Source organism: Haemaphysalis longicornis, unplaced genomic scaffold, assembly GCF_048455015.1.
Source record: "Haemaphysalis longicornis isolate Haplotype H1 unplaced genomic scaffold, Haemaphysalis longicornis Haplotype H1 scaffold_8, whole genome shotgun sequence".
Lineage (NCBI taxonomy): Eukaryota > Metazoa > Arthropoda > Arachnida > Ixodida > Ixodidae > Haemaphysalis > Haemaphysalis longicornis.
Window position 1 is genome coordinate 132321964 of NW_027526445.1, and position 21812 is coordinate 132343775.

The 21812-nt window shown below is 49.9% G+C and overlaps 1 protein-coding gene across 2 annotated transcripts in view; it reads left to right on the plus strand.

Annotated features, from left to right (window-relative positions):
- LOC144149390 (endoribonuclease Dicer-S-like) overlaps window positions 1-18903 on the plus strand; it is a 438166-nt gene extending 419263 nt beyond the window's left edge. For both annotated transcript variants that reach the window (XM_077680951.1, XM_077680950.1), the window contains 6 exons: window positions 1346-2490; window positions 4605-4775; window positions 7467-7759; window positions 11374-11779; window positions 14294-14532; window positions 16440-18903. In XM_077680951.1, the coding sequence (XP_077537077.1) occupies window positions 1346-2490; window positions 4605-4775; window positions 7467-7759; window positions 11374-11779; window positions 14294-14532; window positions 16440-16644 (2459 nt within the window). In that variant the 3' untranslated portion in view covers window positions 16645-18903. The remainder of the gene's footprint in view (window positions 1-1345; window positions 2491-4604; window positions 4776-7466; window positions 7760-11373; window positions 11780-14293; window positions 14533-16439) is intronic.
- The last annotated feature ends 2909 nt before the right edge of the window (window positions 18904-21812 follow it).

A 21812-nucleotide genomic window follows, 5' to 3' on the forward strand; every position in this document is an offset into this window, starting at 1 on the left:
CCCTGGGGATATGTGTCACACTTGTGTGCTGCACCATCCTGTTTCTTTCTCTGACTTTGCTTTCAGTTCTTTGTCTCGTGGTGCAAATTACTTTTACAGCGAGATTGGTGACACTTTCTTCACGCAACGGCTTTCTTGCTGTGAAGTAATTATAGTTTGTTCTAGATTTTTATTGTGTACAGCAAAGCCATGGCAACAAAAGAAGCTTCTGTACTATTCATTAACTGTTTAATTTGGCCAATGTGTACAATGGACTGATATCACCAATGGCCTAGCTTTTTATCTTTTTGCTGCTACTGCTTAGTGGGTTTGCGTAAGTGAACTGCAGATTAAAGAGGCGGTGCAGACAAAATGCAAGTTTGTTTCATTCGATAGACTTCGTGTTTGTTTCATTCGATAGTGCCCCCAGTGCTTGTCCAGCAGCAAACAGTGCCGTATCCACTGAAAAATTAATCGATTTAGGTTAAAATTTTGATTCTCCTGTCAAGTCGTGTGTGCTCGTGACATCTTCCATGGAGTCACAAGGACGGGTATTCAAATGAACTTCCAGGGCGTCATTAGGCTCTGCAGCTTTAATTACTGTCAGTTCTCCCAGACGACGCTACCATACTGAGCCACAGGCTGTGATGTCTGCCGTTGCTTTGTTTTTGGCCGTATTTGCACCTGGCTTGTTTTTGTTACGGTAGAAAGTAATTGTTTCGTGAAAGATGGGGTATGCTCGACAAACAGGGTCACGTAATAACGTTGTTTACGCCAGTCAACCAGTGTCATGTAAGACAACTCCGAAGCGGCGGACTGCTGTGCAGCTAAAACAAGCATAGTGCGCGCAGTACCTACAGCAGTGCACATCGGCACTTCAATGTTTACGTGTGCTTTCGTAACTTCCATTGTTTACCCCACCATTCTTACTGGTGTAAAATGAATGTGTTACATTTAAGTGCAAATAGCTTCTTCGGCAACCTTATAAGCTCGGCCAAATTTGAGTTTACTTTTGCCGGCCTCAGCCAATCGCACAGCAGGGCATATGACATCGTAGGTTCTGTTGCGGGAAATGAGCGATTGGGTCACATGACCATGCCCTTTTTTCCCAATTATATTGCTTATTTGAGCGAAGTGTGTGTTAAAAGTGGTGTCAGTATGATTCTAACGAGGCAATCTTTTGAATGAACCAAACTTGTGTTTTGTCTGCATGGCCCTTTTAAATTTGTCAAATCCATAATGCAAAGTGTGTGTTAAGGTTATGTTAAGGTGACCTCCCTCTTTTATTTTTGTTTTGTCTGCTCAAGGAGTCTTCTATTTTTGGGTGTCTGCCTTATTTCATCCTCTCTGTGAATTCATTGTGCAGGCCCTTCTGCCATGATAGATTGGTCCTTGGTGGAGGCAATCCTTGCGGGAAACATCGTCCAACCAGTCGACGAAGGCGGCTACAAGTTCCCGGAGCACCTGTTCAGGGATGCCATAGTCGTGCCACACTACGCGCACCCGCACCAGCCCTACAACACCTTCTACGTGCAGAGGGTGCGGCACGACCTCGACGTGGACCACGTCGAGGGCAAGGCGGGCACCACGATGCGCGAGTACCTCTCCGTCTGCCACCGGCTGACGGTCACCAACCCCGCCCAGCCGCTCCTGGAGGTCAGCTACACCGAGAAGCGGATGAACCTGCTCACGCCGCGCTACCGCAACCGCAAGGGCGACAGGTTCTCCAAGAAGTCGGCGGCCCACCGCCGCGTGGAGTTCCGCGTGCCCGAGTTCTGCGACGTCCACCCGGTGCCGGCCGGACTGTGGCGCAAGGCGGTCTGCCTGCCCAGCATCCTGTACCGGCTCAACCAGCTCCTGGTCATGGAGGAGTTCCGGGCGTCCATTGCCCAGGCGACGAGCGTTGGCCTGACAGAGGTCGCCAGCTGGCCGGACATGGACTTTCAGTCGGACGTCCCGCAGAGCGTCTGCAACAGCCTCCAACACGGACCATCAGGCGAGGTGGAGTTTGGTGGCCTGGACCCGCACCACGCGGTGTCGCGGGAGATCCGGATGCCCCGCCTCTCCAAGTCGTTCGAGTTGCAGCCCGAGCTGAGGGACAACCCGGGTCCCAGCCCCGGCCTGCTGCTGGAGGCGATGACGTCGGCCAAGGCGGCCGACAGCTTCGACCTGGAGCGCCTGGAGGTGCTGGGCGACTCGTTCCTCAAGCTGGTGGTCACCATCGACCTGTTCAGCGGCAGCACGTCGGAGCAGGAGGGCCAGCTGACGCAGATGCGCGCCCGCATCATCTGCAACCGCAACCTGCTCAACCTCGGCTGCGTGCTCAACGTGGGCCCGATGCTGGCCCAGGAGCAGTTTGAGCCGCACCGCAACTGGCTGCCCCCGGGCTACTGCGCCCCAGAGGGTGCAGAGGAGACGCTGTTGGACACGGGCTTCGTCTACTGGGCCTTCAAGAGGGACCCCAAGATCCTGGTCAGGGTCACGCGCCAAGAACTGGCCCAGCTGTACCAGGTGGGTGAGGAGGGGGCACGAGTCGACATTCCATTCGCTGATTACTACCTCGCACTGGCCGTTCGCTAAATGTACTCGCGCAGACGTGCTAACAGTGGTTATGTGCTCGGGGGCTCGGGTGCTCTTACCGATTCCCACTACTTCTGGCCATCAACCAAGAATCAACCAATCAATCAATCAAGAGACGTCAACCAACCATATGACTGCGGCTTGAAATGATCTCGCGTGACATTCTTCATCCCTGTCCCGCCTAGCACCAGCAGTGTTTTGAATCAAAAACCAACTAGCTCCATTCCAGGCTCTTAGAATCTTCTGTCATACGCACGTTCTACTGTAGTATGTGCCCAGCATGGGTGCTTGAATCTTGCACCTGTTAAATTCTGTAATTCCAGAGATGTCTCGAGCGTTACCCGTGTGATCAGCATAGCTGTTTTTATTTGTACCCGTTACTGCAGCTTTTGTTTGTGCATCTGGTTTGCGGTGGAGGGGTCATTAGCCTTATCTTCTGGTGAAGGCAAAAAGCAAAAACACCCGTGTGTATGAGATTCTGGCACACGTTAAAGATCTCCAGGTAGTAAAAATTACAAACAGGCGCTTACCTGACAACAGAAATGTATACAGTCTACTCTGGATACTTCAGCCTTCTAATTGGAATTTTCGGTGAATTGGAAGTTCTGTGCTGGTCCCAGCAATTTTAGGTGCGATCCAATGGAAGAATTTCTCGATAATTTGAAGCTAAAACCTATAACGTAAGTTAGGTGCACGGTGTTTTGAATGAAAAGCATCGAGGTGACCTTGCTTTCTTGATAAAATTCAAAATTTCCAGTCGCAAGAACAGCACCATGTTCTGCACTGATGTCCGCGCCATTGCAGCTGAGGCAGTGCGTGAGTTAGTATACTCAAACCTCGTTATAGTAATTCAAAAGGATACAACAAAATAATGGAACGAAATAATGGTTGTAACGAAATAAGTGAAATTCTCCTTGAAATCTCCGTAGAGAACCATGCGTTTGAAACCTCATAATGAAGTTGGCCTGTGAATGGATATAATATTAGTCTTTCTCCCTCCAAGAAGAACCCAACCACGATGCGAGAAGTATTCCGCGGAGTTCAACGCTCGCTCCGCACTGCCGTTTCAAAACTCCAAGAGGTGCGAGGTGGCTTGCCTCAATGCCGATGCCGACTCGGTCACTACAGAACAGGCGATCGATGATGCGGTTGTCGCGGATTTCACCGGACAGACTAACGCAAGCGATGCCGAAGATACTGCGGTCTCCCATGCATGCACATTTGACGTGCCAACGTCGTCACGGGCACTCGATGCAGTTGACCTTCGTAGTCATTTCTTCGGCGGCCATGGTGACGGAGAAAACGGCGTCGACATGGTGGCCACTGCTGAAAAGGAAGTCTTTCGCTTGCAATGTCAAAAGCAAAGGAGCAGCATGGACTTTTTTCCGGCTATGTCTAGCTGACAACGAAATAGTAGGCCAAGTGTGCGCATTGAGCAAGTCAAATGTTTGTCTTGTACTCAATTTCCGTCGCATGTGTGTTCGCATAGCGGTACAGTTGGCATTGAGGTGGTTTCCTTCTTTGCATGGTTATAGTTGTGCACCCAAGTGAGCATGCATTGCCGTAAACTGTTTTATCAATCATAGCGAAATAATTATGGCTCCCCTTCAACTTCGTTATAACGAGGTTTGAGCGTAACGTGGCAGGTCAGTTAAAACTCGCACCAGCGTATTCATCTTTTGGGGTTCACAACCCCCCCTCCTTTGCCCTGCATTGTGTGAACAGCTTGTGTGGTGGACACTTCATGCTTTGATTTGAGATAATTCTCAGCTACCATGGTGGCAACCTCTGTTGCATACTTGATTTTGGTACGTAGTTTAGATTCTGAGCGAAATCAAAAGGAAAGACGTGTTGTGGTCTGATAACAATGCTGTTACTGTTATCTGAAGTTTGGTTAATTTGAAGTTCTTTGCAGTCCCCAGGGAGTAGGGGTTGACTGTATGTTTTCCGTCCACAGTGATGATACACTATTTCATCGGCAGTTCTCGTTCATAATCAGAGGCGAGTGACGTCAGCGGCCCCTGTTTAAACCTTCCCGCCCCCAGGAGTACCAGGCTGACAAGGAGCGCCCTGACTTTGTGGCCCCGGCCCAGGACACCTCAGGGCCTGTCCCCATCTGCCTGTCTACCCAGCTGCCCGACAAGAGCGTGGCCGACTCGGTGGAGGCCATCATCGGCGCATACCTCCTCACCACGGGGCCCCTCGGCGCTTGCAGGGTGTGTAGTGTGCGCGCAGTGCCTCCTGAACTGGCCATATTTTAGCAACGTGTGGGTACGAGCGAGTTGGTAATCCATTATAACTTTGTTGAGCGCAGCAAAGAAAACACAGGATGAGGTATACAAGGACGAGCTCTCGTCCTTGTATCCCTCGTTCTGTGTTCTCTTTGCTGTGCTCAACAAAGTTATAATGGCCATATTTGTTCCACTTCCATCACCAGATAAGCATTAAGCCCCACTTCTAATAGGTGTGTGGCAATTGCAATTGAAAAGCAATATTGGCGACGCTTTTCTATAGTTTTCTGTGGGAACTGACTTCTGGACCACCTAAACTGTACTCACTGTCACTATTGGGCAGCTCCTAGCATGTCTTGTTACCAGTACTGTCCATGGCATTAGAAAGTGTGCATTGCTTGGATGCCTTCGCAGCCATGGTTGGTGCAATCCCAGGCCAAACTTTGGCCACTTGCTCGGCTGAAGTGTGCTTCAGCGTATTTGTTGGCTGTCTTGAAAGAGTGGGCGCCATTCATGAGCCTCTCACTGTAAGTTTAACATCTTGATAGGCCACCTAGTGGACCAATACACAAGAAAAAGGTGATGACCGGACGACAATGAAATGAAGAAGAGAAAGCCGATTTGCTGCCATCTGATGTGCAGGTTGGCATTGCACTCGCCTGTGTCTCCATCGTCGAACAAGACAATGTGACCTGCATCGTCCTTCCATCTTCTTTTTCTTGTTTATTCATGCAGCCTGCTTCCCTCCTCCAAGATGTTGGACCAGAACCAACTCGCCCCAATGTTGATTCTCCTGCGCTCTCTATAGAGTGTCTGGATGCAGGCTTGTGGGTGCATACGTCGAGGGGCTGTTGTTGAGGGGTCATTCCACCACAAGGTTTGTGTATCAACCTGCAAGCTTGTCTTTGACACTCTGGGCAAGCTCGAAGCCTAATACAGTAAAACCTTGTTACAAGAGACACTCAAGGGACACAGGAAACTTGTCTCTTGTAACCAAGGTCTCTTGTATGCGATGTTGCTAACATGGCGAACATAGGAAAACCAACCAAACTGTTTTCATTCAAACGTCTCTGATAACCAAGTGTCTCTTGCAACAGTGCCTCTTGTAATGAGGTTTTACTGTAATACAGACTTATTCGTAGTGTAATATTATTGGCACACTTATTTGGGGTCTTGTGTTCCTTAAGCTACAATATGCTTTCTGGAAACTTAAAAGACCACGAATAAGACTCTAAATAAGCGAATTGAGCACGACCGGCTCGAGAAAATCGCAGGGGAAACACCAGCTTGTTAACCCGCCATGTTGACTGGCTGGCTCGCCACCGTATCCTAGCTGCTCTGCGATGCCTCCGCTCGCCTTTTCACTCCAAGCGGGTCCAGCTCTTCGTGCACTTCGAGTAATGCATCCTAAAATGCATGTGTTTAAGTTGGGACCAGAAGAAATTTCGAATAAAGTGGTATTTCGATTAAAGCGATTTCGTTATATCGAGAGATTACTGTATTTCCAGTAAATGCCCGCTACAGCTGTAGCGAAATATTGGTTATAACGGGCAAATTGCGGCACCGATTAAATTTTGTTGTAACTGTAACATTTGCGGAAACTTTTGCAAATTTAAAGAGTGTCTTTCACTTGAACACAGGAAAGGGAGGCAACTTGCTGTCATTGGATGTGGAGGTCAGCATTGCAGTCTCCTGCATCTTTTCATTGCTGGACAAGAGGACGCAAATTTGTTTTCCCCCTGTCAATTTCACTGTGGTGCTAGCAGGCATATCTCAATAGGAGGTTGCCGGTCTGATAAGAGTTTGTATCAGAACAGCTTGTATTGCATTGCACTGCGGTGTTCCATTGATGAAAGCATTGCTGAAACGAAATCAGCTTGGATTTAGCAGCTTGTGGCACACGCCAGTCCATCTACAAAGCCAAAGTCTGGTGTGCTTGATTAATCCTGGACTCTGATTTGAGCTTGCCTTGGATTGGCTTCATCAGAGGTGCTGATTCTTCGCAAGCTGTCTAGTCATCTAGTAAAGTCGCCTAGTCCCGAAAGCTCCCCACTGGCATACCATGGCAGCCCTTGCTGGACGACTTGCACTCAAAGATTGACTTTCTCGGTTTTCACCAGTCGTGAAGGGAAGGCTGTGGCGTGACAAAATGATAAGTGCATACCTGTTGGCGCTTTCCTCTGCTCTTGACACGACGTTGGGTGTGGGTTGCATGTGTCAGATACGATTTGGGTTCAATTGTTTCCTCCTTGGCTGGGCCTGCTTGGACCACTGCAGGTTCCGATACTTGGTTTATTCCCTCTTTGGATGGACTTGCCTCCAAGTGGAGCTCTGGGAATGAGCAGCAGTGCTAGTGTCACACCACTGGTGCACGACAAAGGCAAAAGCTGAACGTTTTTTTTCTGCACTCCCCCCACCCCCTTCCCAGGTCAGCCTGGTGATTTTCGCCTGCTGCATTTTACAGTCCCCCCCCTCCCTCCCTTCTCAAACCAATCTCGCCGGCTGTGTAATTCACAAAGTGCGACTTGGATGCTGCTAATGGGAGCACCTTCCTCCTGTTCTGCCATTTGTCAGTTCATAAGTGAGCACTGCGTAACAGTGGTGGCCGTGACCACCAAAGCTTTCCCTGCAGCCGGTAATTGAGTGGAGGCGGTTCTCCCCTCGCCTTGTTCGCAGGTGATGAAGGGAATGGGCGTGAAGCTGCGCCTGTGCAAGCCGAGCCTTCCGTGGGAGGAGCGTGGCGACCCCGGGGGGGAGGAGGAGGAGGGGGAGGAGCCCCTGCTGCTGGGCTTCCCAGCCCCCCGGACAGCCCTGCTGCGGTATGTGCCGGACCCCGAGGGGGAGCTGTCCAGCCCCACCAGCCCCTGGCACGGCCCCCTGGAGTTGGCCGAGCGCACCCTGGGATACGCCTTCCGCGACCGCTCCTTCCTCCTCCAGGCCTGCACGCACGCCTCCTACTACCGCAACCGGTGGGTCGCCCGCTCGCGCCACACGTGCTCTGTAGTCGCACATCGACCGCGCTGCGGCTGCTGGGGAGGAAGGTTGATTGATTGATTGGCTGTGGGGTTTGACACACCCAAGCTAACCCCTGGGGTGCGGCGTACTAGGGGGCTCCAGATTAAGCTCCATCACCTGAAGAAGAATAAGAAAACTTTATTTTCACAAGGATACCATAGTCCGGAGCTGCTGGGATAGCCGACAGAGCCTTCTCTGTGCATTCAGTGAGTGTCCTTTGCACTCCCGTGCTAGAGTCGGCCAGCCTCCTTTCCCATGAACACGAGGGTGTTTTTGCTTTTTGGCTCTATCCGAAAAGCAGCCACCGCGGCCGGGAGTCGAACCCACGGTTTTGGGCTCGGCACAGAGGAGAAAGAGCGCACAACATGAGTCGATGCTAACTTGCTGCGTTCACAAAACTGGGGTCCCTGTTTGTTGACCTGGAGGCACGCCGGTGGCACGTGGCCACCGATTAGCGGTGGCCGCGTGCCACCGAAACCGCAGCCTTTTGGAAACCGTGCGACTGAAACTGAACCGAAACCCATACCTGGCAGGTTTCCCAAATTTTCCAGGAGGCTCCCGAATTTTCATTGTTTTGTACGATTGTACGACCGAAACAAAAATCTCCCGAAAACGCACCTGTCTTCGGCTTAATCCTTTTCCCAGTATGGCCACAATGCGCCGGAGGTATACCTGACAATCCAACCAGACACCAGTTCGCATCAATATCAGTTAAGTGCTTAAAAAGCGTAGTCGGCCATGCGCAGACGGTGAACCTGTTTGTCCCATTGTTAGCTTACTGTTTATAGAAACACAGCGCCGCCGCCGCTTTCATGTATGCATGAGCACAGCCGTTCTGAAGAATTAGGAAGTCACCAGTGGAGTAGCTTGTTGTTAGTTTAGACGAAATAACAAAACAGTTCAGTTCCTCCTGTTTTGTATTGCGCTTGCAGTACTATTTCCAGGACTTTCTGAAAAGGGCGGCGTTAGCAACGTCGAACATTTAAGTGGTGTAGCTTGTTGGTAGTTTGGGCAAAGAAACAGTTCATTTGCTGCTATCTTGTAAGTAAATAAAAAAATGTGTGGAAAGTTACCCATTCTGTTGTTGCTAATACCCCCCGCCTTTCCCTGCCCCCGGTAAGATCTCCCTAATGCCATCCCGGCAAACCTGGCAGGTATGGAAACCGAAAGCAGTAGGGTGGCGGAGGGTGCCTCAATTCCCCGGCGTCTCGAGTGCATGAAGACGCTGGCATCGAGGCTCCAACTGTCAGCGCTCATTAGTGTCATGATGAACTAGTACTTTGTTTCACTTCTCCTAGACGGCAGCATCTCCTAGACGGCATCTGAAGGAAGAAAGTACAGTGTAGACCGCTTATAACGTATGTCGCGGGAGCCGCAAAAATCCGCACTATAAGCGGTACCGCACTATAACCAAAAAGTGCGCGAATTCAACCAAATCGCCACCTATCTCTCAAGTCATCCTAAATTTTTTATCACCCAAACGCACAGCACCTAAAAACGAAGGCAGGGTCTTTATTTCGTATTATTTTTAACATCAGCTGCTGCTGCAGGGTCTCACATTGCAAAAGCGCGGTCTTACAAACGGCGAGTGCGGCTTTAACTTCCGTTGTGTTTGTGTTTTGAAAGACCATGGCTGCGTTTTTTGCGTCTATGAAGATGCCGCAGGACATGATAAGAAAGGCCAGCGGGATTTTTTTTTCACCCCACCTTGTGTTCACGATGCCGAAGGCGGCTACTTATCAGCGCAACGTACTGGTGGTGGAAACCTTCGCGCGGCTCGCTTGTTCGGAAAGAGCGGTGGCTTATCTGCACAATGTTCTAAAGCGTGAACCGCATGGAGCGATTTCTCGCGAAAACGTGCAGCGCACGCCGCAGGCGCGGCGACGCCGGCGCGGGCGGCGCAGTAAGAGGCGGCAACATGGCGTCGGCACTGGCCGTGAAGCGGTGCAGGCAGCTCCAGCGACAACTTCTAACCGCTCGCTGAAATGCCGCACGAGGCGCAAGCGAAGATGCTCATGCAAGAAAAGAGCTGATAATGTGACCGCAAAGTGGAATATAAACTGCCATCCACGCTGCTTGTGAAAGCGCCCATCAAAAAATACCGCGGTGGTAAGCCTAAACTAAAGTCCCTTCATCTGATCGAGGGACTTTAGCCTAAACCAACTAAACGTTGGCCTAAACACCTCTGGCGCGGCTAGCCGACTCGGGGCGCTACGAATCTCCCGCCGTTAGGTGCGCGTCTTTCCATTGGTGCAAGTCACCACTGCCACGCGAAGAAGCCACCGCGAGCGCGGAATCGTAGACGCGAGCATGAAAAAAACGCACGCGCAACGCCGATGTGCACAATTCATGTGCGAAAACGGGCCATGCGGTTCACGATTAATAGAAACAACTTGCCACGCGCGGACGGGGAGTCGGTCGCTATCTTCCGAGGTGCATCAAGCAAGGACAGCTGTGGTTATCACGTACGCGCTAACTAAAGGGTGCCTATTTTTTTCTTCTGTGTCGAAGTTAGAGGAGAGCAAGGGGTGCGCGCTGCGTCAAATGGTCGATTTCATCTTTTTTTTTCTTTTGCTACCTTAAAATGATGCCCCAGCTGCGCCGGTCGATCAGCAGACCCGCCGAAAAACTGCACTATAAACAGTATTGTGGTTCGGCCAACTGCATCTTAAGCGGTATGCTTATGCATTGAGTTCTATGGGAGGCAAACCGGTGGTCACAAAAACCCGCGTTATATCCGGTCCCGCACTATAAGCGGTTACGTTATAAATGGTCTACACTGTATTGGGAAAAATATAAGGCGTGTTCGTAGACCAAACTCCTCGCCTATGTACGGACCTACGGGGCAGAAACTTGGAGGCTCACTAAGAGGGTTCAATTGAGAACGACTCAGCGGGCAATGGAGCGGGAAATGATAGGTGTAACATTAAGGGACAAGAAGAGAGCGGAGTGGGTCAGGGAGCAAACTGGTGTTAAAGACATATTAGTAGAAATTAAGAAGAAATGGATGTGGGCAGGGCATGTAATGCGAAGGCAAGATAACCGCTGGTCATTAAGGGTAACAGAGTGGATCCCTAGAGAAGGCAAGCGTTGCAGGGGGCGGCAGAAAGTTAGATGGGCAGATGAGATCAAGAAGTTTGCGGGGATAAATTGGTCACAGTTGGCACAGGACCGAGGCAATTGGAGAATAATGGGAGAGGCCTTTGCCCTGCAGTGGGCGTAGATAGGCTGGTGATGATGATGTAGACCAAAACTCGCTTGAATTCGTAGACCAAAACTCACTTGAACTCGCAGAGCGCTGTGTATCTCCCGTTGCGGCGAGAGAGTTCGTGGCTCGAATCCCGGCGCTCCCGCATCAGTGGAACTTCTTTGGGTGACGTCATTTCCGTGACGGATATGACGCCGGTCAGATCTTCGTGTACCCGGGCATAAGACGCTTTCATGTTAAAAAAGCCGTGTTGCTTGTTTTGTTGTGTCCTAAGGGGCCCAAAGAAGCCAGGTGAAGGGAAGTTGGTGGCCCCCATGGCGACGTGGTGCTTGAGCAGTGCGCACATACATGTCAACCCAGGCTGACGGACTGCTACCAGCGGCTGGAGTTCCTGGGGGACGCGGTGATCGACTACCTGGTGACGCGCTACCTGTACGAGGTTCCGCGCACCTTCCGGCCGGGCCAGCTGACGGACCTGCGCTCGTCGCTGGTCAACAACTCCTTCTTTGCCGCGCTGGTGGTGCGCCACGGCCTGCACCGCTGCCTGCTGCACTGCAACCCGGGCCTGTTCAGCGCCATCGGCCGCTTCGTGCAGCACCAGGCTCGCCTGCGCCCCGGCCGCCACGGAGGGGCAGGGGATGGGGACGGGGACCACTCCGGCAGCTCCTCCGAGGACGAGGACGGCAGCACCACGGATGAGATCCTAAACCTGAACGCCAACCGGGACAAGGTCCAGGACAACCCGGCCTACTGGAGGGTGCTGCAGGTGGGTGCGGGGCAGGGAAGACGGGCACAGCTGGAACCCACCTGCATCGACGGGCAATGTTTAGGAGCGTACCTGCCAGTTCAGTGTACGGCTAGTTTGCTGTTGGGCATCCACATGCTGCAGCACTAGGGAACACTTGTTCTGGCAGCACTCGAAGCTGTACGACGGCAAGTCTTCGTGTGCGTGAGAATTGGAAACAATACTTTTTTGTGGTAGAAAGAGTTGACGAGCAAAGCAATGTAACCTCTTCTTCTTTTGTATGTAGTCGAACTTGGGTGGACAACTTATGCGAAGTGTGTTCTGGGGCGGTATTATCGAGTGCATTTTGAAAGCATGTTTTCTGTTCGTTTTATTGCAACGTACACCCGGCGGCAAAATAAGCCAGTGTGACGAACGCTTATCCCTTTTGCTGTCACTGACGTACTGTTACGTTCGTCATTGTGTGTTCAAAAATTCGCACCATAGCAGGCGTGCCGGGACTGTTCACACCATCTGTCGAATATTTCTAGTAGCTCGCAATTTCACTCGATAATCTCTAAGATGGTATATTGAAGACTTCGGAGCGACCGTGCCCACCTTTCATTGCTGGGGGGCTTGGTCACTCCGCACGCTGCACTCTGTGGGGATGATTGATCTTGCGGCATGTGTATGATTACGGGTGCAAGGGTTGTGGTGCCATCCGCAACGGGCTTCTTGTTTTTTTTTATCATTTTCCCGCGTCTGCTACAGAGCGCCAGGTTAGCCCAGCGCACCATTGCGTCTACCATAGACCGAAACAGGACTTAATCGCGCGTTTTGCTCACTTATTTCTGTGCGTTGTGCGGGCTGCTGAAAGTGCTTCCTCTATGCACGCGGTTACTTTTGGATGGCTGCCTGTGGACAGGAGTGATTGTTCTTTGATTCCGATCCGAATACGAGCCGGGCTCGGATTCGCATTCTGAGAGTTTCTCATCCGAGGAAGGGGTGCGAGTTCCACAGCGTCAGATTCTGGTGTTGACACTGTGGGGTCGTCTCGGAAGCGCACACGGCAAACTGAAAATATCTGGAAGAAAGGTGATTTCTCACCCACGCTTATTCCTTTGAGCATCAAGGGAACCATGATGGGAACTTTGTCCAGTATTGCATATAAATTCTCGACACTTTGTTCTTTCTACATGCCTGCAGCTTCTCTGCACAGCGTTCACGCGGGGGAAAAGAATTGTCTGACGCTGTTTTCGAAGCTTAGCACCGGTACTTGGAAAAGGCCTAGCACATGCGTAGAGGCGCACGGTAAGCTGAGCAAATAAAGCGACATTGTAACTTAAAGCAATCACTAACCACCTGGAAACATCATTCATGGCCAGCACAATGAGCCAGGCACTTTTCAAGCCCTTTGTGACGAGGCAGGTTTACCCGAAACTGTCACAGTTCAGATCGCTGCCTTATGTTCCCCTAAGGCAGCTCCCGCATTTTTAACGATCTTAGTCTGAGCAGCAAATTAGCTGACACGATATAATCGGACAGCTGTGAAATTTTTACTTGAACCAGATGGACTGCGCACTGCCAGTGGCAGAATGCACACAAGGGATGGGAACCATGCTCCTACTGGAGGCATTTACCTTTTTCATCACACGTAATGGGAATCGGGCATGCATGGGAATAATTGTGAACTTCACTGAACCAGAGTTCTCTATTTCATAAAAAAAGCCTATATGAGGGTAGACTCGACCTTCGGGTGTGCCACGTCGCGTATTTGAAAGCGCTGTTTTTCAACCTCACCGGAGTTGCGTTTTTCGGCAGCGGCCTTGTTCTTGACGGTCGAGCGGACTGTCTGCTTATACAGGCCCATACTTCTGGCGATGTTGGCCTGCTTTTCGCCGTGTTTGTCAGCATTAATTATGCTTAGTTTGTCCGATAGTGAACTCGGCTACCCTGCTGCTCATGCCGCTGGTTGCACTAAAAAGTGGCCACTGGCACTGGCTTGGCTTGGCTCAGCTTGTTCTACGCTAAAGGCCCATTCACGTCGACAATATCGCCAGACAAGTTTCCCTGCCAGCTGTATCGTAGTCTGTTGTAGCCAATAGTGTGCCCTAGCCAGGTCCGTTATGAGCGGAGTGGACTCCACTATAAATGCGTGGGGACCAAACGAACCAACAGAAGTGGTCTGTCGTAACCGTACGTCTGTCGTTGTAAGAGCGTAGACTGTACTCGATGGCGATGAAATCGGAAAACTTGGAGGCGAGGAATGGACTCGGGCAGCACAGGCAGAGGTCAGTGGGAGAGGCCGTCGTCCTGCAGTGGACCTGAATGGTCTGGTGATGATGGTGATCGACAGTCGTTTATTTTTTTGGGTATTACGTAATGATGGGGGCAAGATCGACAATGAAGTTCGTAAAGCACGCACGATTCACTCGTAGCAGCAGCACAAGAGGCGCGTTCTTTTGAGCGGTGCCATTTGACGTGCAGAGAGAGTGTTTGAAGGCGATCAGCCCTGCTGCAGAAAGTGGTTCCCTCCTCCCCCGTGCCAACGTGCAGCGCTTCTACCTGCACGAGGAGGAGTGCCAGCAGCCCGAGGAGGTGGAGGTGCCCAAGGCCCTGGGGGACCTCTTCGAGAGCCTCATCGGGGCCGTCTTCCTGGACTGCGGCATGGCCCTGGACACGGTGTGGGCCATCCTGTACCGCCTGTTCGGCCGCGAGATCGAGTCCTTCGTGCACCGCGTGCCCCTGCCCCCCATCCGGGCCCTCTTCGAGCGCTTCCCCCATGCGCGCTTCAGGTGCTTCTTTTCTGGGTGTTTCTCTCAGCCTGCCTGCCTCGCTCTCCGGGTGGTCTTCGGGCCTTTCTTTTCAGGCTGGACGTGGGTGTCCAGCCTTTGCCCATCACTCTACGTGCCCTGCCGTGGCGCTAGCTAGCGTCCTCATTGGATGTTCCCATTGTCTGGACTCTTGACGGCATCCGCTTTCGCTGCACACGCCATCACCTGTCTCACCACTGCCATCCTTGACTCTTTTGCTACCATGGGAAAAATGGCAGTTCTTACTAGGTTGAGGAAAGATTTTCCTTTTTGTTTGCGGCTAGATAGTTATGCCTTGTTTTAAGTGTTTGGTACCGAAATTTAGTTAAAGAAATGTGCTATTCAATAACATAGATGTTGCATATATATTTATTACATAAAGTCACAAGAACATGTTTATAATGTAGAAGTTTATACAGTGAAGATACCTTTTTTTTTTGCTTGGAAAGGGAAAACAGCCTAAAAAATGACAGTAAAAAAATTTCAAGGTATACATTTTGTAGCTTGTTATGTTAGAAAACGATGGCACAAGTTTCAAAAAGAATTGACGAAAACTGTTCTTTCCACAAATAATAAATTTAGCATGGGTGCATGGCGTGCCATTCTCCAAAGCAGTCCCTGAAGCACAGATAGACACCGCATGGCTTACAAAAAAACTGTCGTCTTCCTCTACTTGTTGCTTCTCGTAGTGCAGCTTGCAATTACGGTGCTCTTCGTGGACCAGGAGCTTGTGTTCCGGCTTATTTAGAAGGTGAACCTGTTTGCCATCCATGCCAAGAATCTGGTTGACCAGCTCAATTTGAAATGCAAGCTGGTCAAAGCCGGTCTTTCTGGAGATCTCCTCTATCTCAGGGCGATCTTCCCTGTGTGCTTGAAAAAGTATGAAGCTGTTGACGACAGCAATGCTAATGCACTGGAAGAACAGCATCTTCCGTCATGTCACACATTTAGTCAAAACACTACAAGAAGAATAAGTTGACCCGACTTGTCAGCTCTCTTATTGTCCTTCTTCGCATTGCGGTGACGTGATTGTTGGCAGTGTGTGCTGTGCTCATCATGTTTACAGCATGCTTGTCTTTCCACTGTAAACAGAGCAGGCCACTGCATCGCAGCCACCGAATGTCCCCTCGTGTTGTCTTTCAACTGGGAGGGAAATCCGCGATGATCTTTGCGCGTTGTTCCGCAAGAGAGGGTTTTCCCGCTCGAGAAAATGTGCGAAAAGGGACGTGTAGAAATTGTCGAGGTAGATGATGCACCCTCTATCCAAATAGGTCCCTTTGAGCTGGGTGTTTCTTGCTTTCTGGTATAAACATTGAATTGGACAGCGTAGCCTGTCCAACAGTGTAGCCTCCAATATACTACCTACATGCAGGTTTCGATCTGGGGTCCTCCAAGGTTGCGACAGCACTAATACTAAAGGTTCCACCACGCCTGACAGTCGGGGATTTAAGTGCTGTGCTGTGCATCATATTTCACTACGTTTTGTAATTAGTACTTGCCGGTCTTGTTATCCGCAAGCACAACATGCTCCCGTGGAAAGTCTGTGTTCACTGCAAAGAGGCTGCTTTTGCGAGGCGAAACGTGGCCACTTGTGAAGGTCTAATTAAGTGAGTAGGAAGTGCGTGCCTGTCAATGCCTCACGATAGAAAGCATGTAGCCCGAGACGGGGAGGAGGGAGTTGTCGGCATTGCACGGAGCTAATTTCCTTGGTTCCCTGATGGTGGAGCTCACGAGGCCCTGTAAGTAACGTAATGCCTTTGGGAGGCTCAAAAGGCATATGGCCATGCAGTTTCAGAAATGCACGTCGCAGTGTAGCTGTGAACCAAGGGAGCCTGAGTGTGGGCTGAACAGAAACGTTGGACGCCTTGACCGTGCTGTGCTCGTTGCAGCCAAGCCGAGGTGCTCAAGAACGACCGGGTCAAGGTGGAGCTGACCCTCGGGGAGCACAAGTTCACCTGCGTGGCCAAGAGCAAGAAGACGGCCCGGACGGCCCTCGCCAAGAAGTGCCTCCGCTTGCTCAAGGAGCCCGCCAGGGAGGCCGGAGCAGAGGGGCTCGAGGCTGTGGCCACCGTGTCATCCCCGAGGAACTTGTGACTCACTGCCTCCCAGAGCCCTGTGGCGAGGCGTTGGTAGTGATGGGCGCACGTTTTGCCACCCTGCCTGTGTGGGTCGGCATTGTGCGCCAGACAGTTTTGTTTTAGCTCCTCTATAATGCGTTTCAGCATTTGGCAGCATGATCTGAGCCTTCTGATGGATTGCATTTTGTGTTTGTTTCCCCAATTTCAATCGACCACTTAATTTATGTACGTTTCTTATTGTATTAATTGCTGAATATATGTGCATTTTATAAGCGTTTTTAACACATTTACGTGTTTTTAACAGATAAAGATTATTGCAAAGGCAAGGTGTGTGCTTCAATGTTCGTGTTTCCAGATTCTGCCCTTGGTTCCGGCTTGTCTTTGGGATGTCAGCGGGGCCAGAAGGCGGGATGACGTATTGTTGTGAGCACGAACAGCTGTGTGTTTGATGCCAGACATTTTGCCGATGCAAATCTTGAAAAAGTTTAGAGGGGCCATGAAGACAAAACACTACACTTCATTTGAAGAACAGCACTTCACTGCACTCTGATTCAGTGGGGGGGGAGAAAAGATGGTGCAGTGGTTACCACTTCCTTCACTAACCCATCCTCCTCGGGGAAGCAGCCAGAAATGGCCAACTATAAAGGCATGGTCTTTAGGAGCCAAAAACGGGGACGTCACCGCATAATCCTGATAAAATCTGGCAGAAAAGTTTGCCTGTGCCTTGAACAGCAAGAGGGGATGTGGCAACTGAAGTACCTTGTGTAGTTTTATGTACCAAATCTAATTGAGGTTAATGCGCAAGGGCAGTTGACTATGAGAAAGTCAACTGGTATGAGTTTGTGGCTGTCTTGTACAATTTTCAAGGATGCACTCTGCTAATTATTTTGCTCCTAATTAAGGAACTCGCAAAGCTTAGATTCATGTGAATTCTTGTTCCACCTTGTTACATTGTCCGCCCTTAAGCCACAATTTGGAGTTTGAGAAAAAAAGTTTTTCCTCTGCGGTTTTTGCCAGAGGGCGTTTCCTATGCAGGAGTTAGGTGGAAACACTTTGCTGCGACTCTGACTCATTTAACAGGCCCTTACGAACCCGCCGCGGTGGTTCAGTGGCTAAGGCGTTGCGTTGCTCAGCGCGAGGTTGCAAGTTCGATTCCCGGCCGCGGCGGCAGCTTTTCTGGTGGAGGAGCCCTTCACTACGGAGCCCTCCACTACGGTGCGCCTCATCGCCTGCGTTGCGTCGGCACGTTAAACCCCACAATAAATCAATCAATCAATCAAGGCCCTTGAGAGTGCACGGGCTGTGTGTGTCTGCATTGCCTCCAAGTTCGCATAAGCTAAAAGTGAGTGCCAACTGTGCCTGCCAAAAACCTCTGTGTGTATCGAAACTATTGATGCAGCTAAAAACATCTGTGTATGAAAACTACTGATGCAGCTGTGATAAAGGTGTGCCCTTTGCAAAGGTGCGAATTCCCTAGACTTTTTGTGCAAGCTGCCTTTTATTGGTGGTACTGTCAGACCTGCATAGACAGAAGTCTTTAAGGATTTCGATACGTTTGAGAAGTTGTAGCTAAAAGAAAGATTGCATGTTCGAGAGTCCCTAGTTTATTAAATGCCCTGGAAAGAGGTGTATGCAATGAAGTACATGTGGTGTTTGACTTGCATGGTATGGATATGTTGCAGAAGTAAGTGTTGTTGTGCTAAGACGCGTGAATTTTTGAGGTTGAAGAATGCAGCCTTGCACTTTTCCTATTTGACCACAGGGCTGCGTCAGTGAGACTTCTCGGTGGCTGCCCGTACAAGAAGTCTTTTGACTGTGACTGTGATACCTGTTATTTGGAGCAACACAGGGATAATTTTTTCTAGAGGCAGTGCACAGAGAAGAGTTGTTGAATTGTTTTTTTGTGTGTGTGTTTGTGTATGCATGTGTGTGTATGCACCAATTGTGTCAAGTTGGTTGTGAGTGGCTTTTGTGTTTACAGTTCCGAGCATCTAAGTTTATGTTTATGCAAAGTACCCCCAACGCGTCCTTGGCTCTCTTTTTTTTTTTTTTCTTTTTCCCAGGCAAGTCTGCATTGTTCCTAAAGTAATAGGTGCACTACATTGCCCCAAGGACAGCATCCTGTCATAGTTGCCGTGCACAAAATAAAGCAAGCTGGCACTATAAAGTGTAGTGGTTGTTCTGTGTACGTGGAAATGAAATGCCAGAAGACTTGATACGCTTGACCTGATAGACTGTCTCACTCTGCTTATCAAATAAACTGTTATTTTTGTAATTCTTTTGTGCACTGCTTGTTAGTTTGGGTTGTCCATTTTGTGGCACCTCTGCGACAAAATGGGGCCAAATTTGGATGCTCAGGACACTCCGTGCATCAGAAGTTTTTTTAACTTCCCCCTTTATTTACAAGATTTATTTCTGCATACGTTGCAATACTAAACAGAAGGAAGTCTGGTAGAAAATTCCATGCACACTTTTGCAACTGCAGAAAGCTAACGAACAAGAGCAGCAACTGGTGTGCACCTGACCATAGGTTGATTAATCAACAGCATTGAAATTTTGCAAGTTGAACTTGCCACATGCGCATTATTACTTCTCTCTGGCGAAGTCATCACTGGATTTTATGAACAACTTAATGGAAAAGGGTGTTTCATTGCAAGCACATGCGTAACAATGGAAAGAAGCCAGCTTCACAAGAAAAATGGAGGGCAATGGATCAACGAAGGTGGGCAGCTAAGGTTTTTAGGTACCTATACTTGAAAAGCGTGGACACGCAGTGGTTAAGGAAGACTAGAAGGCTAATGATGAAATACGGAAAGAACAGTGGAGAATCCAAAACAGCCAAGGTAACCAAAAAAGGCAAATTGAAACGAATAAATGGAGGGAAAAAATGGAAGCTAAAACGTCGTTAGAGATGTACAGGGCTGAGAAATTGAACATCGGAAAGGAAAATTTCTACGATAATTCCCAGGGCAGTGCTTTGCTTTCTGAGGCTAGAGCAGGTTGCCTGCGTACTAAGAGTTTTGTGGGGAATTATTCACGGAATGATGGGGTATGCATGGTCTGCGGAAAAGAAACAAACTATGCGGCACATAGTGTTAGAATGTGAGGGTATCCATCCAAATCTACATGGAGGGAATATCGGGCTTCCAGAAGCCCATCACAGAGGAAGGTAACTTCGAGGCTGTCGAGGGGACGAAAAGAAGATTAGAATGCTGGTGGACAAAAAAGCAGAGAGGGGAATATTGCCTAGGACCACCTGATGATGATGATGGTTGGAGTTTTTTGGCGCAAGGCCAGCTGGGGCAAAGAGCGCCAAACAAAAGTATCTTAAAAAAAAATAGTGGCTACTAAAGCCAGAACAACTAAAGCCTAGGACTACCTGTAACGGGGGAAATAAGCTTTAATGCCTGCCCTAGGCAGCGCTAGTATTAAACCAAGAGTGTAAAACATGATTATATTAGTCCTTTTTGGTAAGATGACATGCCATCACCCCGCTTCAAAGGGGAGACCATTAGCAATCATCATCATCATGGTATGGCACCTACTGTGTTTCAGGCATGCCAATGAGAAACTTGGCTTCAGCTGTGCTTTTGTTGGAATTGATGGCTGCGACTAATGGACCAGTAAGTGTTGGAGGAAAATTTGCAAATTCTATGCTGACAGTATTACAATATGGATGCAAGGTAGAGACTGTCAACGTCTGACATGCTCATTGAGCTAAACACCCTCGATACATGCACACTTTTCTCAAACTCTCCCCAGAAAAGACTTGTGTAGTGGTATCAAGTGCCACCAAAATGCATTCCATGGACTCTGCGCTGCTGTACATTGGAGATTGGAGACTCGGCTACCCAAGCGACGCGTGGCCACGTCTGCCTACTTGGTCTCCCACTGCATAGTCGTGATAGCCCTACAATATGGTTAAATCAACTCCGACAGAAAGTGAACCTCGTGCTCCAACTAACCACAACACTAAAAAATATGGAGGCACCCATCAGCAGGTTTTCCTGTCCACAGCCCAGAGTTGCAATCGGCAAAATTGGCAATCGCCAAACACCGACAAAATGAACAAACATCTCCAGGTGATCCACAGAGCCACGTTGTGTACGGAAGCTTATTTTAGAAGCCTATTTTAGTCGTCGACCTTCGCATCCCATTGGCACCGTGGGCAAAATTGGGGGGGGGGGGGGGGGGGGGGGGGGAAAGTCAGCAGCCATCTCGCCAAACTGAACCTGGACGACGAGGCTCTTGAAGATCTCGCGGAGTATTTCAACATCTTGGCGCACAGGCAAACTTCCCATCTCGTCAAAAACAGCGGAGGGGCGATTTATCCCGAAACCAGGAAAATCACCTTGCACGGATCACCTCCGGCCGATATCGTTAACCTCCTGCGCGGCAAAAATGATGGAGAGAAATATTCTTCTGCGGCTTCAGCAACACCTTGATGGCACACAGCAAATGCCCGACTCTATGTTTGTGTTCAGAAGGCACCTGTGTACCCAGGAAATCCTTGTAGAAACTTGCCCCTGCCACCAGTATGCCCCTGGGCCATACTGGCCCTTGACCTTAGAGGGGCGTTTGATAATGTGCCTTTCAAGGCCACCCTCCATTACCTGGAAAAAACAGGCTGCGGGGAAAGGGTGTGCTGATCCAGTAACCATGTACGGGGCAGACACTTGGGGTCTGACTGAGTGACTTGAAGGGAAACTTGGGTCGGCCTAACTGGCTATGGAAAGATGAATGCTAAGGGTCACACTTCCGGATAAGAAAACAGCTGCGTGGATTAGAGAACAGGCTGGTGTAGAAGACATTTTAGCTCGCATAAAGTGAAGAAAATAAGAATAGGCATGAGGGACAACAGGTGGACTGTCCGTTTAACGGAGGTGCTGCCGGCAGACAGTAATCGCAATGGGGTTCGGCCAAGGACTCGATGGAGGGATGAACTAAAGAAATTTGGGGGGAAAGGGTGGACTCGGCTAGCACTCGATAGACGTGGCTGGAGATCTTCGGGAGAGTCCTTCGTCCTGCAGTGAACACAAACAGGCTGGTGGTGATGCCGATCTCAAGGGGCATCGTCCACAGCAGCATAGGATTTGCACGTTGCAGATGTTCAATGATAGCAGTCCTCGCAAGGGGACCACTTGTCTGTGACAAACACTGACACTGCAAGATGATGTGTCGGCA